General features: G+C 42.0%; 1 protein-coding gene across 3 annotated transcripts in view; it reads right to left on the bottom strand.

Moving 5' to 3' along the window:
• Positions 1–15,441, bottom strand: part of SP110 (SP110 nuclear body protein) — a 48,596-nt gene that overhangs the window by 16,055 nt on the left and 17,100 nt on the right. For 2 of the 3 annotated variants that reach the window (XM_057745692.1, XM_057745691.1), the window contains 4 exons: positions 14,011–14,088; positions 12,897–12,950; positions 10,467–10,532; positions 8,787–8,936 (listed from right to left, as the gene is read on the bottom strand). In XM_057745692.1, the coding sequence (XP_057601675.1) occupies positions 8,787–8,936; positions 10,467–10,532; positions 12,897–12,950; positions 14,011–14,088 (348 nt within the window). The remainder of the gene's footprint in view (positions 1–8,786; positions 8,937–10,466; positions 10,533–12,896; positions 12,951–14,010; positions 14,089–15,441) is intronic. The other variant, XM_057745693.1, reaches the window with a different exon arrangement.

The raw sequence follows: 15,441 nt of genomic DNA, 5'->3' as shown, positions 1-15,441 counted from the left end.
AAGCTGGAGTAGCAATAGTCACATCAGATAAAATAGACTTTAAAATAAAAAATGTTACACGAAACAAGAAAGGACATTACATAAAGATCAAGGGATCCATCCAAGAAGAGGAGATAACAATTATAAATATATATGCACCCAATATAGGAGCACCTCAATACACAAGGCAAATGCTAACAACTATGAAAGAGGAAATGCAAGGCAGAAATAGAGACACAGATGTAGAGAACAAACACATGGACACCAAGCGGGGAAAGCGGGGAGGGTTGGGTGGGGGATGAATCGGGAGACTGGGATACCAAATTGTACACAAATATATGCTGTTTATTGTTAACTCTATCTCAATAAAAGTTCTTAAAAAAAAAAAAAAGAACCAAGGAAAAGATTTCCCTGGTGGTCTGGTGGTTAAGACTTTGCACTTCTAATGCAAGGGGCACGGGTTCCATCCCTGATGGGGGAACTAATATCCCATATGCTGCACGGTGGGGCCAAAAAAAGGAAAAGAACAAGGGAGTTCATAGAGATGAAGAGCCTGGTGGAGCAAATGAAAAGAAAAGCCTAACGAGGCAAGAAGGAGCGGAATGGGAAACACCCAGTTGGTGATCGGGAAGACTCACTCCAGGGATTCTTACAGAACATAGAGAAAAGGCACAAGGTGAAAACTGTGCTGGGAAAGACATGGTCTGGGGAGAAGTCTGGAGCTCTGTGACCTGTGCACGGAGGGCCCGCGGGGAGGTGGAGTGGCTGGAGGAGAAGCGCTGATTAAGGCAGCAGTGAAAGCAACACGCACATTCTATTTTTTACTTTCATAATAGCCTGTAAAAAAGGGAAGGCCATGACAATGATTCTCATTTTATAGGTGGGTACTCAGGTGCAGATTTGGAGAGAGAATTCCTGGTGGTCACCACACTGTATGAAGTGGAGCTAGCATTAGATTCCAGACATGCCAGCCCCTAGTTTCGAGCTCTTTTCACCCCATAAGAAACACTGCAACAAGACTCCACATCGTGTGACGGATAACAGCACAGAGATACAGCATTAAATCAGAAGTTCCAGCCAGGGCGGACATGCTAAGGAAGCAGGAAAGCTGGTGCTGATGGAGAGCTGTCAGCGTTTGCCTGGACTCTTTGCCTCCTATTTGTGTTTCCTAAGAAGACCAGGAGGTATTTTTGTGTGTGTGTGTGTAAAGGACAAAGGATTTGGGATTAAAGCACCTAGGTTGATTTCAGCTCATGCAAATCTTTTGTGCTCTAATTGCATCTGGAAAATGGGCTGAAAAATGCCTATTTGAGGATGAAATGGCAAAATGTAGAACAAAGTGCTTTGCCAACTGTAAAGTGATTTATACACATATATTGTTGGCAGGGCCACTGCCTATAGTTGTGTGGGATGTGCAATGAGCAAGGTGCACTTCAAGGTGGAAACTCCTAGTCACATCAGAGCTGTAATCCACTTGCACACTTCCCGCCTCCTTCCAGTAGAGGGCAGAAAAGGGCCTGGTCGCAACAATCAGCTCAGACGTGGTAGGTCAGGTGCATGGTAGAAGGGGCACTTTTTCTAGTGCAGGAAGTTCACTGTATGGGTCAATGGAGGCCCTGATGTTGGTATTCATACTTGGTGAGAAAGAATGAATAATGTATTGATCAGACAGCTATTTAAGCACACACTGCAAGGCACAGAGGAGACATCGAGCAGTAAGCCAGACGGACTGGTGTTCTGACCTCATTTGACCTTCACGTGGTAAACAGAATGTACACAGACAGTTAATTACACTCGTGATAAAAGAGAAACAGACTCACAGACCTAGAGAATGAACTTATGGTTACCAGGGGGAAAGGGTGAGGGGAGGGATAGTTAGGGAGTTTGGGATTGACACGCACACACTGCTATATTTAAAATGGATAACCAATAAGGACATACTGTATAGTGCAGGAAACGCTGCTCAATATTGTTCACAACGTAAATGGGCAAAGAATTTGAAAAAGAACAGATACACGTATATGTATAACTGAATCACTTTGCTGTACAGTAGACATTAACATTGTAAATCAACTACACTTCAATGAAATAAAATTTTTAAAAAAGAGATCTGATACTATCAAAAAAAAAAAAAAAACACTTAGACTTGTGAAAAATGCCAGCAAGAACAAACCCCCTGCCTGCTGGGTCAGAGAAGGCGTTGTTCAAGATGAGTCTGAAGCTGTGTAGCAAAGGAGGAAGGAGGGTGAGGGGGTTGGCTTTGCGGAGGGAGCATGTAAAGGAGGGAGGAGGCACACCGAGCAGACCCTGAGCAGGACGGATGGTGAAGCATTCCTGTCAAAGCGATCGATGTGCAGAGAAATCAGGCTGGGGGCGACCCCTGGGGCTGTGGGTGGGGATTGGAATACGGGTGTGGGTTCTGTTCTGTTTCATGACCTGGGTGCTGGGTACATGTGGGCTTTTCCTTTGTGTTAACTCCTCAAGCTGTGCACTATGTGTATGCATTTTCCAGTAAGCACAGTGCACTAGTGCTCCTCAAGATGCCAACCCACGATGAGACAGGAACTTGACCAGAAGAGCAATCAACGTGCTGCTGTCTCCATTGGGGTCTTGCTATGGAAGCAGCATGCTCAGAGTCACAGCTGATTTATAAGCTCCTTACTTCGCAGACCTGCAGGGAGCAGGCTTGTAGATGGCACCAGTCTGTGAACCCCAGCTTGGGTAGCACCTGTTATACTTCAGTAAGAAGTTAATGGGGAAAAAAAGGCCAGTGTGGCTGGCATCTAAAGAGGGAAGGGAGAGTGACAAGAGATAATGCCCAAGAAATAAGTTATAAAAACAGAGGGAGGGACTTCCTTGGTGGCACAGTGGTTAAGACTCCACGCTCCCAATGCGGGGGGGCCTGGGTTCGATCTCTGGTCAGGGAACTAGATTCCAGATGCATGCCTCAACTAGTACTTCTCATGCCACAACTAAGGAGCCCATAAGCCACAACTAAGGAGCCCACAAGCCAAAAGTAAGGAGCCTGAGAGCCACAACTAAGGAACCTGCCTGCTGCAACTTACACCCAGCACAACCAAATTATTTATTATAAATATATACAAATAAATATTAAGAAATATGGCAATTCTTTTTTAAAAAAAAGAGCAGCGCGAAAAATGAATGCAAGGAAAGGAAGAGGGGGGGAAGGAGGAGAAGGGGAAGGAGGAGGAGGAAGGAGAACAAGACAGTGGGCCCAAGAGACATCAGAGTGCAGAGGGGCAAGAAGCAAGCCGGGTGGGCACCCCCAGAGAGCAGGCCTGCACCCCTGACCAACACAGGAAGAGAAAGCTCGTCCCAATTTCCTCCAATAGGCTTTTCACCAATTCCTAGGATGAAGGGAGTGGAAGTTTACGTCAGAACTTGGCTTATGGTTCAGTCACTCTCCTTTGATCATTTTTGGGTCTTTACACAGTCCTGTGTTGAAGACTCCCTCCCAGTGAGACGTGGGTGGGTGGGGTGGGCGGCCCTCCTTACGGTGCCTTGTGAGACTGTAGAAGAAAGAGGGCAGGGGAGAGCTGGGGGGAGGGGGACAAGGACAGTGGGAGGGAAACAGGGTGGGGAGAGGCTGGGGCAGCAGCAGGCCCGGGCCCTGTGGAGCCTGAGGGTGAGGCCCTGCCTCTCACTTAATTACCCTTTGCGGGAATATTTATCTGACAACTTCTTGTTGAACTTGAACAGACATCTTTTATCCTTTTGTTTTCTAAAAGTAAAAATTTAATAGTCATTTATAACTGGAAACATAGATTTACATGCTTTATGTATCACTATTTTAAAGTAATTCTTTTCTGTCTTTCTACCAGTTTGGAAAGACAAGATAGTCCTTATGAAAGAAAAATTATAGCATTGACCAAAAAAAAAAAATTAAGCAAGCTCAAGGTAATAGGCAGGAAAGTTAAAAATATTAAAAATATTACAGAAGCTAAATTTTCACAAAGTAATATATATTGATGTAATGTATAACAATGTTACACACACACACACACACACACACACACACACACACACACACACGAGGGTGAGTCAAAAAGTATTCACACTCTGGCTGTAGAATTTACAGAAGTTTTAATATAATCGGAGTGCAGATACTTTTTGACTCACCCTCGTACAATTAATACAAATGCTAGAAGAAAATAAAGGATATAGCCTTATAAATAATACATACAAAGGGCTTTTTTTTAAAGCTTTTTATTGGAATATAATTGCTTTACACACTTGCACCAGCTTTTGAGGTACACCAAAGTGAATCAGCTGTATTTATCCATATATTCCCATATCCCCTCCCTCCCATGACTCCCTCCCGCTCTCCCTGTCCCGGACCTCTAAGGCATCACCCATCATCAAGTTGATCTCCCTTTGTTACACAGCAACTTCCCACTAGCTATCTATTTTACAGTTGGTAGTGTATATATGTCTGTGTTACTCTCTCACTTCGTCCCAGCTTCCCCTTCACCTCCCGCCCCCACCCCCAACCCCGTGTCCTCCAGTCCATTCTCTGCATCTGCATCCTTATTCTTGCCCTGGCACTGGGTTCACTGGTACCATTTTTTTTTTTTTTTTTAGATTCCGTATATATGAGTTAGCATATAGTATTTGTTTTTCTCTTTCTGGCTTACTTCACTCTGTATGACAGACTCTAGGTCTATCCACCTCATTACATATAGCTCCATTTCATTCCTTTTTATGGCTGAGTAATATTCCATTGCATATATATGCCACATCTTCTTTATCCATTCATCTGTTGATGGGCATATAGGTTGCTTCCATGTCCTGGCTATTGTAAATAGTGATGCAATGAACATTATGGTACATGTTTCTTTTTGGATTATGGTTTTCTCTGGGTATATGCCCAGTAGTGAGATTACTGGGTCATATGGTAGTTCTAGTTGTAGTTTTTTAAGGAGCCTTCAAACTGTTTTCCATAGTGGCTGTACCAACTTACATTCCCACCAACAGTGCAGGAGAGTTCCCTTTTCTCCACACCCTCTCCAACATGTATTGTTTCTAGATGTTTTGATGATGGCCATCCTGACCAGTGTGAGGTGATACCTCACTGTGGCTTTGACTTGCATTTCTCTAATGATTAGTGATGTTGAGAATCTTTTCATGTTTGTTGGCCATCTGTATGTCTTCTTTGGAGAAATGTCTATTTAGGTCTTCCGCCCATTTGTGGATTGGGTTGTTTGCTTTTTTGGTATTAAGCTGCATGAGCTGCTTGTATATATTGGAGATTAATCCTTTGTCTGTTGCTTCGTTGGTGAGTATTTTCTGCCATTCTGAGGGTTATCTTCTTGTCTTGTTTATGGTTTCTTTTGCTGTGCAAAAGCTTTTAAGTCTCATTAGGTCCCATTTGTTTATTCTTGATTTTATTTCCATGATTCTAGGAGGTGGGTCAAAAAGGATCTTGCTTTGATATACGTCACAGAGCATTCTGCCTTTGTTTTCCTCTAGGAGTTTTATAGTGTCTGGCCTTACATGTAGGTTTTAATCCATTTTGAGTTTATTTTTGTGTATGGTGTTAGGAAGTGTTCTAATTTCATTCTTTTACATGTTGCTGTCCAATTTTCCCAGCACCACTTATTGAAGAGGCTCTCTTTTTTCCATTGTATATTCTTGCCTCCTTTGTCAAAGATAAGGTGCCCATATGTGGCTGGGTTTACCTCTGAGTTCTCTATTCTGTTCCATTGATCTTCCTTTCTATTTTTGTGCCAGTACCATACTGTCTTAGTCACTGTGGCCTCGTAGTATAGTTTGAAGTCAGGAAGCCTAATTCCACCAACTCCATCTTTCCTTCTCAAGATTGCTTTGGCTATTTGGGGTCTTTTGTGTTTCCATACAAACGGTAAGATTTCTTGTTCTAGTTCTGTGAAAAATGCCATTGGTAATTTCTTTTAATTAATTAATTAATTAATTTTATTGGCTATGTTGGGTCTTTTTTGCTGTGTGCGGGCTTTCTCTTCAGTTGCAGTGAGTGGGGGCTACTCTTTTTTGTGGTGCACGGGCTCCTCATTGCCATGGCTTCTCTTGTTGCGGAGCACAGGCTCTAGGCACGTGGGCTTCAGTAGTTGCAGCACATGGGCTCAGTAGTTGTGGCTCACAGGCTCTAAAGCGCAGGCTCAGTAGTTGTGGTGCACAGGCTTAGTTGCTCCGCGGCATGTGGGATCTTCCTGGAGCAGCGATCGAATCTGTGTCCTCTGCATTGGCAGGCAGATTCTCAACCACTGCGCCACCTAGGAAGCCCCTGCCGTTGGTAATATGATAGGGATTGTGTTGAATCTATAAATTGCTTTGAGTAGTACAGTCATTTTCACCATGTTGATTCTTCCAATCCAAGAACACGGTATGTCTCTCCATCTGTTTGTATCATTTTTGATTTCTTTCATCAGTGTCGTATAGTTTTCTGCATACAGGTCTTTTGCCTCCTTAGGCAGGTTTATTCCTAGGTATTTTATTCTTTTTGTTGCAATGGTAAATGGGAGAGTTTCCTTAATTTCTCTTCCTGCTTTTTTGTTGTTAGTGTATAGGAATGCAAGAGATTTCTCCGCGTTAATTTTGTATCCTGCTACTTACTAAATTCATCAATTAGTGCTAGCAGTTTTCTGGTTAGAATCTTTGGGGTTTTCTCTGTATAATATCATGTCATCTGCAAAGAGTGACCATTTTACTTCTTCTTTTCCAATTTGGATTCCTTTGATTTCTTTTTCTTCTCTGATTGCTGTGGCTAAAACTTCCAAAACTATGTTGAATAATTGTGGTGAGAGTTGACACCCTTGTCTTGTTCCTGTTCTTAGAGGGAATTCTTCCAGTTTTTCCCCATTGAGAACGATGTTGGCTTTTGGTTTTTCATATATGGCTTTTATTATGTTGAGGTAATTTCCTTCTATGCCCATTTTCTGGAGAGTTTTTATCATAAATGGATGTTGAATTTATACAAAGGGCTTTTTAAGGCAGAAGTACAGGGCATAAAGCAGTTATTCTCAACGATGGGTGATTTTTATCCCCAGAGGATATTTGGCAATGTTAGGGAAGCTTTTGTCAGACGGAGAGACTGGTGCTACTAGCATCTGATGGGCAGAAGCCAAGGATGTTGCTAAATATCTCACAAGGCACAGGACAGCCCCACAATAAAGAATTACCTGCCCCAATAACAACAGTGCAAAAGTTGAGAAACTCTGGCATAAACCATACTGGAAATAATAAACTGATGTGCCTATCTAAATTTTAAAACTCTTGGGAATTCCCTAGTGGTCCAGTGGTTAAGATTCGGCGCTTTCACTGCTGCAGGCCCGGGTTCAATGCCTGATCCGGGAACTAAGATCCCACAAGCTGCACAGTATGGCCAAAATAACCAAAAAACCAAACCAAACAAAAATATTTAAAGACTCTCCATAGCCAAAAACTTCTCAAGTTAAAAGGCAAAAACAAAATAAGAAAATTGCAACAAGGGGTTAATTTCCCAAATTGATTAAACAAAAAATAAATGAATAGTCATATATAAAAATAGGCAAATATGAATAGGTGATCTTCAAAAGAAAAAATTCTAAAGAAAAATTTAAAAACAGGGATCTTAGTAAATATAGGCCAGATAATGCTGTAGTCACTTATGATCCTCCCAAATCTCAGTGGTTTATTATGCGTCAGCAAACTACGGCGCAAGAGCCAAATCAGCTCAATGCCTGTTTTTGGTATTAACGTTTTATTGGAACACAGCCAGGCCCACTTGTTTATGTTTTTGTGTCTGCTGCTTTCACACTACAGTGGCAGCCTTGAATAGCTGATGTAGAGACAGTAAGGCCAGCAAAGCCTAAATTATTCACTCTCTGGCCCTTTTTAGAAAAAGTTCTTCAAGCTTTGGCTTGAGAGTGGCCCCTCTCACTTCCCGTCCACATTTCTTTGGCCAAGTCAAGTGGCCATTCCTGAGTCCACAGGGCAGGGGTTTGTGACCTTCTGAGAGGTTGACGAGCAGTACTATGACCTTCCATAGCGTGCTTAACCACGCGCAGAGCACAAAGATATTCCAAGGAAAACACTGGCAGACTATCATTCTTGGCCTTCATGTTCGACAAACAAAAAAGTCTTGTTATTTCTGGTCTTCATGCAGATGTAGGAAAGAGGGTGTCCACACCACATGCGTGGGAGTCTAAACTGGCAACAGTTTGATCATCAGTATGGGATTATTTTATTATTTTATTTTATTATTTTATTTCATTTCATTTTTTGGCTGCGCTGCATGTGGGATTTTAGTTCCCTGACCAGGGATTGAAACTGGGCCCTGCGCAGTGAGAGCACAGAGTCCTAACCACTGGACCAGCAGGGAATTCCTAGTATGCAATAATTTAAGATATGCAGACTCATTGACCAATCTATTTCATTTCTAGAAATAAACCATTAAGAAATAAGCCAGAGAATGTGTCCACTTCAAGCTTTGATGCCACTCCCATCACTGGATTGGCCTGAATCAGAGAGGAGCCCCCACACTCCAGGGAGCAGAGGTGACTCTGCTGATAGAAATGTAAACAGTAGACCATGGGGAGTGGTGAGGGGGGTCCCCAGGGTACAGCTGAGGTGACCTGCACCCTAAGAACACAGTTACTCACCCAACAACCACCCCCAGACCAAGAGACCTTCGCTCTGTCTTCATGCCCCCTCGTCTGCTCCCTCCCTCCTAACTAGTTTTTTCTTACAATCCGAGTCACCCTGTGCCTGCTCCACGGAAGAACCCCCCCCACACAGAGCATTCCGGTGACAAATTCCATTGTCAGCCTTACCCTCTGGTGCAGGCGTTTGGGCATGTGCAGCCCTTGTTTTCTGGGCCCTTTTTATGACCTTTGAATTTCTGGTTGAGTTGTCCTTACTCTGAGTTACCTGATCCACCACTTGGAGCATCTCTTGGATTCTGCATCCAGGTAAGGGTGCCCCTGGGCCGAATAGTGATTTGAGAATAGTTTTAATTGGGGTCCCAGTGGCCCTCCTCCTCCCATTAGTGACCTCTTTCTCACACTCCCTGTCCCCTCACTTTGAGTCCCCTCTGTACCCCAGGCCTCACTTTTATCTTGCTATTTCTCCACAATTACTCCTCTCTCCTATTGTGTGTGTCTTTCTTTCTCCCCTAAACTCCTATTTCTCTTTTTCCCCTTCTACTCCTCTTTCTGACTATTAATTACACATGTATCAATGAGAATCTTAGCTTCATGAGGGCAAGGATTTTGTCTGTTTTGCCCACTGCTGAGTCCTCAGAACCCAGGACATGTGCCCAGCACACACCTGAACTCAATTCATCTCTATGGAATGAATATGTAACAGGCAGCATATTTTAGAAAATATTCAAATTATGTATTTTTCATCCTTGTAAATTGTAATGTCCAGGGTTCCCTAATTATTAAGTGAATTAGTTTCAGGGAAAGGGCAGATGCTGGCTAGAACTGAGAAGAAACTGCTCAGTTGAGGCTGTTTTGGAGATACTACACAAAATCTTGAAACACAAAGTTTGTTGAGAGTGAAAGAGGATTTCTCTGTTTCAAAAATTACCTTTATCTATATACCAACAAGAAAAGCTTACAGGTCTGAGTGTCAACTTTTCCTAGAAGTCCTTGGTAGAGAAAACTCAGCATATAACAAGCAGGCAGTGGTGCTTGGGACTGGGAGAAAGTGACAAGGAGAGGAGAGGGTGAGCAAGGAGGTCCTCGTCCCTTCCCAGGTCAAACCCCAAGACTGAGTGTTGTTAGAAACAAGCAGAAACTTTGGGGAATGTCCAAAGCAGTGAAGTGCGTGTCATGATTCATGTTTGGGGGCTGAGAGGAGATTCCCTCCCAGGGTGCCTCATTCCCTCATAAAGCCTGGGAATCCAAGAGACTCCACCAACCGGCACACCTTGAACTAAAACAAAAAGGAGCTGGAAGAGGGGAAAAAGAAGAAAGAGGATGCAGAGGAGAAGGAGAAAAGGGCGATGAGGACTACAAGGGATAAAGCAGAGGAGCCAGCAAAATGCAGAGTTATATATACTTTTGTTTCCTCTACTGCAAGTATACCATCTTCCTGCATGGAGTTGATGCGTGAGAAGTAGGCATGAGTTGATTGAGGTGGTTTGAACACTCAGGGACCACAAATCTAACTTCAGCTTGGGATGGGGAGTTGGAATCCTGCCTACACATGAGGGTTTGCTCTGTCTATTCTTCTTGGCTCTGAACTTGCACTGGACACAGTCCTAATCTCAAAATTGTCTGCTGCCTCCTGTCCACCTCTACCCCTCATTCCCTCCCAATGATAAGAGAGAAGAAGCCTGTTGGAAGCAACATGGTTCTCCTTTTGTGAGGAGGAGTCCTTGATGGGATGGCCTAGGGGTTGGGGTGGGGCTGGCCGTGCTCTAGTGACACCCGGGTGGTCATGTGGCTGGAGAGAAGGACCCTGATGAACACCAAGAGAGTGACAACTTCACCCTTCTTGCTTACCTCTTGGGAGGCTTTTTTTCTGTCTTTTTTTTGAACTTGACCAGCTATGTATTTTTCTCTTCCTTTCTGAAACAAAAAAGAAAATCATCTCTTATGGCTATGTATATTGATCTACAAGGTTGAAATGTCAATATTTTTAAGTAAAATTTCTTTCTATCTTTCCATCACTTTGTGAAGGCAAGAAAACCAGGAGACCTATGTGAAGAAAGTACTTGGAAATGAAAAAGGATTGAATAAAGAAGTAACAGAGATATACTAAATTATTAACATTAAAATATACCATTTTCTAGTTAATAACCAGTTTCTTCAAGACTAGAAGAAACTATAGAGATTGTTATAAGCCATAGATATAAAAGATCTTCTTAGCCAAAACTCAAGGCCCCAAATCATAAAGGTAAGAGATGAACAAATTTTACTGTTTAAAAATTTTAAATGCCCATACTTCAAAAAAATCTGCAAAATATCAAAACAAAAAAGGGGAAAATTCCAATATATGTAACATTAGGGGGTTAACGCCCTTAATAGAGCAAAAGATGAATAGCACACTAGGAAAGTGGGAAAAAAGCATAAATTGAAAGTGCTAAAAGAGGAAATACAAATGAAAAATTTATTTAAAAAGCGTCTTTTTTTAAAGATTTTTTTTGAGGTGGGCCATTTTTTTAAACTCTTTATTGAATTTGTTACAATATTGCTTCTGTGTTATGGTTTAGTTTTTCTTTGGCCCCGAGGTATGTGGGATCTTAGCTCCCCAACCAGGGATTAAACCCACACCCCCCCCATTGGAAGGTGAAGTCTTAATCACTGGACCACCAGGCAAGTTCCTAAAAAGCATCTTTAGACCACCAATATTCCCTGCAAAATGCGTTATTTAGTTTTAATTATACCCAGGCTTTTAAAAAGTTTTATCATGTTTGGGTTGATGAGGATGTAGTTAATGAGTACTCGTGAGTTGTTAAAGGGAACTTAGTTACATTTTCTGGAGAACAGTTTGGTATCAAATTTGAAATTTAAGATATACGGACTCTAACCGAGTAACCTCGCATTTAGAAGTTAATTCTGAGGAAATTATTGGACAAGTGTGCAAAGACACCAAGACACACAATATGATTTCTATTTCATATAAAAATTGGTTATAGCCTAACTTACTACCAATAGGTCTTTATTATTGAAACAAATTGTTAATCATACAATAATGAAAAAAGTGTTTAAAAGTGTTTATAGGATAGACTAAGTAGTATGAGCATGTATATATACATAAAGAATGTATATATATATATATAGAATATGTATGTAGATATACATGAATCTATATTTTTGTAAGGTATAAAAATGAGGTGGGGGAAGCAGATTAAATAGGTATTTAACTTTCTGATTAATACCTTTCTGTACTGTTTGCAGATTTTATGAGGAATATTGTATCAGGCAGGACAGAACAGGCTACTCTGCAGTATGAGCAAAACCAACTGTTAGTGGCTTAACATACAACAGTGCATTTCTGTCACACAGTTCTCTGCAGGATATAGGGTCTCCAGGGCAGCTGTCCACTATTGGTGGTGCTGAGATCCACGCTGCTTGGCCTTTTGCCACCTCCCTCTTCCACACACTTCCATAGTCAGGGGAAGAGAATGTGAAGAGCTGAGCAGTGTGATTCGGGAGTGACTAGCATCTTGGTCAGAACTAGAATCATGGCACCGTGTCCTGCAAGGAGCTGGGAAATGTAGCTTTTCGAGTGTCTAGGGAGGGGAGGAGAACCAGAAATAGTGAAGAGTACTAGTACTGCCCACCACACAGTGTGCAGGGCTGGCTGTTCCTCTTTCTCCGTTCTTCCCTCTTCCTTAGTAGTAAAGCTGCTGATTTCGAGCTGGATACCTGTCCTTCTAGAATAAAGACTACATTACCCAGCCTCCTTTGCAGTCAGGTGTGGCCATATAACTAGTCCTGGCAATGAAATGGTAGCAGAATTACTAAATGCAACCCGCAGATAGTGTCCTACAGAGGGGGAGGTGTGCCTCTTTTTGACCTTGCCTCTTTCCTTTAGCTGGAATGCACACTTGCTGGCTGGACCCCTGTGAAGGGGATGCCACACGCTGAGGACGACGGAGCAACAGCCAGAGTGAGCTGTGATGGCGCCAGCCCTGACCACCTTCTTCTGTACAAGAGAGAAGAATAAGCTCTCTCTTATTTCAGTCACGATTTGGTGGGGGAGGGGGAGGATGCAGTTTTCTGGCACACACAGCAAGCTAATCTTAAAGGCTGCAGCATACTGCTTTTATAGTATGAAAAAATTTGTATGTTGACAAGAGCACACATCCATAAAAAGCACACATCTTTTCTGGCTTAGATGTCTTTTGTAGCCTGAAGAGCGTAACAACCAATAAAAATAATACCAAACCCACCCTAACAGAGACCAGATAAGTTCTTCACACTTACGCTTTTCCCTAGGAGATTTATCCACAGACAGTTTACTTCCTTCCTCCGTGGAATCTAGAAGGTAATAAGAAAGAAAGTAATTTTCAAATAAGCAATTTTTGTATTTTGTGACCACACGCATTTCAGACAACACTGAGTTGGGAAAGCTTTGACAGTATAATTTCTATCCCTTTCATTATAAAGGAGAATGATGGTTCCTGAAGAGGGTTCTAGGGACCAAGATGCTGGTCCTGTGCCAGCCAGCCTTCATCCACAGGATCTTGGAAAAATCCATTAATCCTTTACATCTCAAGTTGCATAAATCATTCAATCTTCTCAAGGGTTGTTGTGAAAATAAAATACATTATTCAGGATAAGATCAGAAATATACATTGTATGAGTCAGTGTAATGTAGGAAAAACTTGTTAAAAATGATCATTTTAATATGGTCAAATGTAATTCATTCTTTCTGACAATGATTAGATATTTTTCATTTGAAAGTCACATTTGTCATGTGGGAGTTCTGTGAAGATGTGACATCATGACTGAATTACCAGCAAACGGAAGAACGCTCTGCTTTTTTTTTTCCCTCCAAGGATAGCGGTAACAGTGTGAGTAACGGTAGCCATGGTGAGCAGTGAATCAAGGTGCCCCATTTTTCCAGCACATGCCGACAACAACGTCAGATGCTCGTGCTCAGTCGTAGGATTATATTTGTGTTTATGATAAGCTGTTCTCGCCTCAATTTTCCCAGAAAGGTCACGTGAGAAACATGGAGATTGGAATCTTAGGAAAAAAATGGGTGGCTTGGCACTGCAATAAATTACCATGGATATACTTAGAGCATGGATACTTGGCAGTGGGAGTTGCCCCAAAATTGGTTCTTGGAGGTAAAAAAACTTACTCTTTCTATGTATAAAGCACAAATAATTATATCCAGTACAGAAATGGATATATAATATATTTGTGGTATTAAAATGTCCTGGGGGGTGGGGTTTGTGATTAGAAAAAAATATCTATATGGGCTCCCTGGAGCAGTGATAATGAAAAACTGGGGGAGAAACTCTGACTCAGAGTAAAATAGCTCTAAGTCTGGGCTCCTGATGACCACACTGTGAGACTTGTAATTCCTCACCTTTGTCGTGGGTGATTCTTGGTGGTGGCTCCTGGGGTCTCTTTCCTTCATCCATTTCTGAAGTGTCGACACTGATCTCTGAAAAAAGAAACAACATTCATCTCACATCTCAGTAAATGCGCTCTGGAAAGTCCATGGGGAATCTCCCAGAGACCCAGGAAGGACCTTGCACACTCTGGAGCTGAAGGCTGGAGGTGGCTGAGCCCCCACGACGCTCTCCTGAGGACAATCCTACCACCGGTCTGTCTGCCACTCAGGGCAGGAGCAGAGCAAGCTGGTCAGCAGTGGTTCCTCTACTAAAGGAACGTCCAGTGGGGGGCAGTCATCTGAGCCCCTGGACCAGAGGTTCAAAATAAGGCCGTGAACCCCTTGGAGAGTCCTGGAAACCCCTTCAGGAGATCTTCAAGGTCAAAACTGTTTTCATAAGAAGACACTCTTTGCCTTTTTTGTTATGTTGACTTTTGCACAGATGGTACAAGAGCCAAGGCAGGTAAAAATGCTGGCGCCTCAGTACGAATCAAAGCAATGTCCCCAAACCTTAGAAGCAAGCATTGCATTCTTCACTGCCCGTTACTCAACATGAAAAAAAAAACAGCCAGTTTCATTTAAGAGTGTTCTTGATAAAACTTAAATTTTTTTTATTAGATTTCTACCCTTGAGGACACATCTTTTTAACAGTATATGTGAAAAGCTGGGGAGCACATATAAAGAAGTTTGCTGCATCTTGAAGTACCATGGTTGTCTCAAGAATAATACTCAAGTGATAGTGTGAGTTGCAAACTCACTCTAAAATTTTTTTCAATATTTTCCAATCGTTTATGATATTATAAAATCTGGCATGAGTAGAAGATCCACTCAAAAGGCAAGATAGCAGAAGGCATTTTATCACAACCAAGCATGAAAAGTTCATTGATATGGTTTCAGACTCTACAATACACCTAACCTTCAAAAAACTATCCCTTGTTGAGTTTTGGTGTAGTATCAAAGGCGAATAGCCACAGATACCTCAAAAGACTGTTAAAATACTCCCCCCTTTTCAGCTACAGATCTGTGTGAGCCTGGGTTTTCTTCCTATGCTTCAACCAAAACAACAAATCACAGCTGATTGAATACAGAAGCAGGATAAGAATCCAGCTGTCCTTGATGGTGGAGGTGGGGGAGGGGGGAAAAGGTAAAGGGGATTAAGAGGTACAAACATCCAGTTATAATATAAATAAGCTATGGGGATAGAATATACAGCATAAGAGATAAGGTCAATAATACTGTAATAACTTTGTATGGGGACAGATTATTACTAGGTTTATTGTGCTGATCATTTCACAGGGTACGCAATTGTCAAGCTACTATGCGGTCCACCTGAAATTGATACAATATTGTACATCAAACATATTGCACTTCAAAAAAAGAAAAAAATTTTAAAAGAAACTTTAA

The sequence above is a fragment of the Hippopotamus amphibius genome, chromosome 8 (assembly GCF_030028045.1).
Source record: "Hippopotamus amphibius kiboko isolate mHipAmp2 chromosome 8, mHipAmp2.hap2, whole genome shotgun sequence".
Lineage (NCBI taxonomy): Eukaryota > Metazoa > Chordata > Mammalia > Artiodactyla > Hippopotamidae > Hippopotamus > Hippopotamus amphibius.
This window is presented reverse-complemented; position numbering and strand designations above follow the sequence as displayed.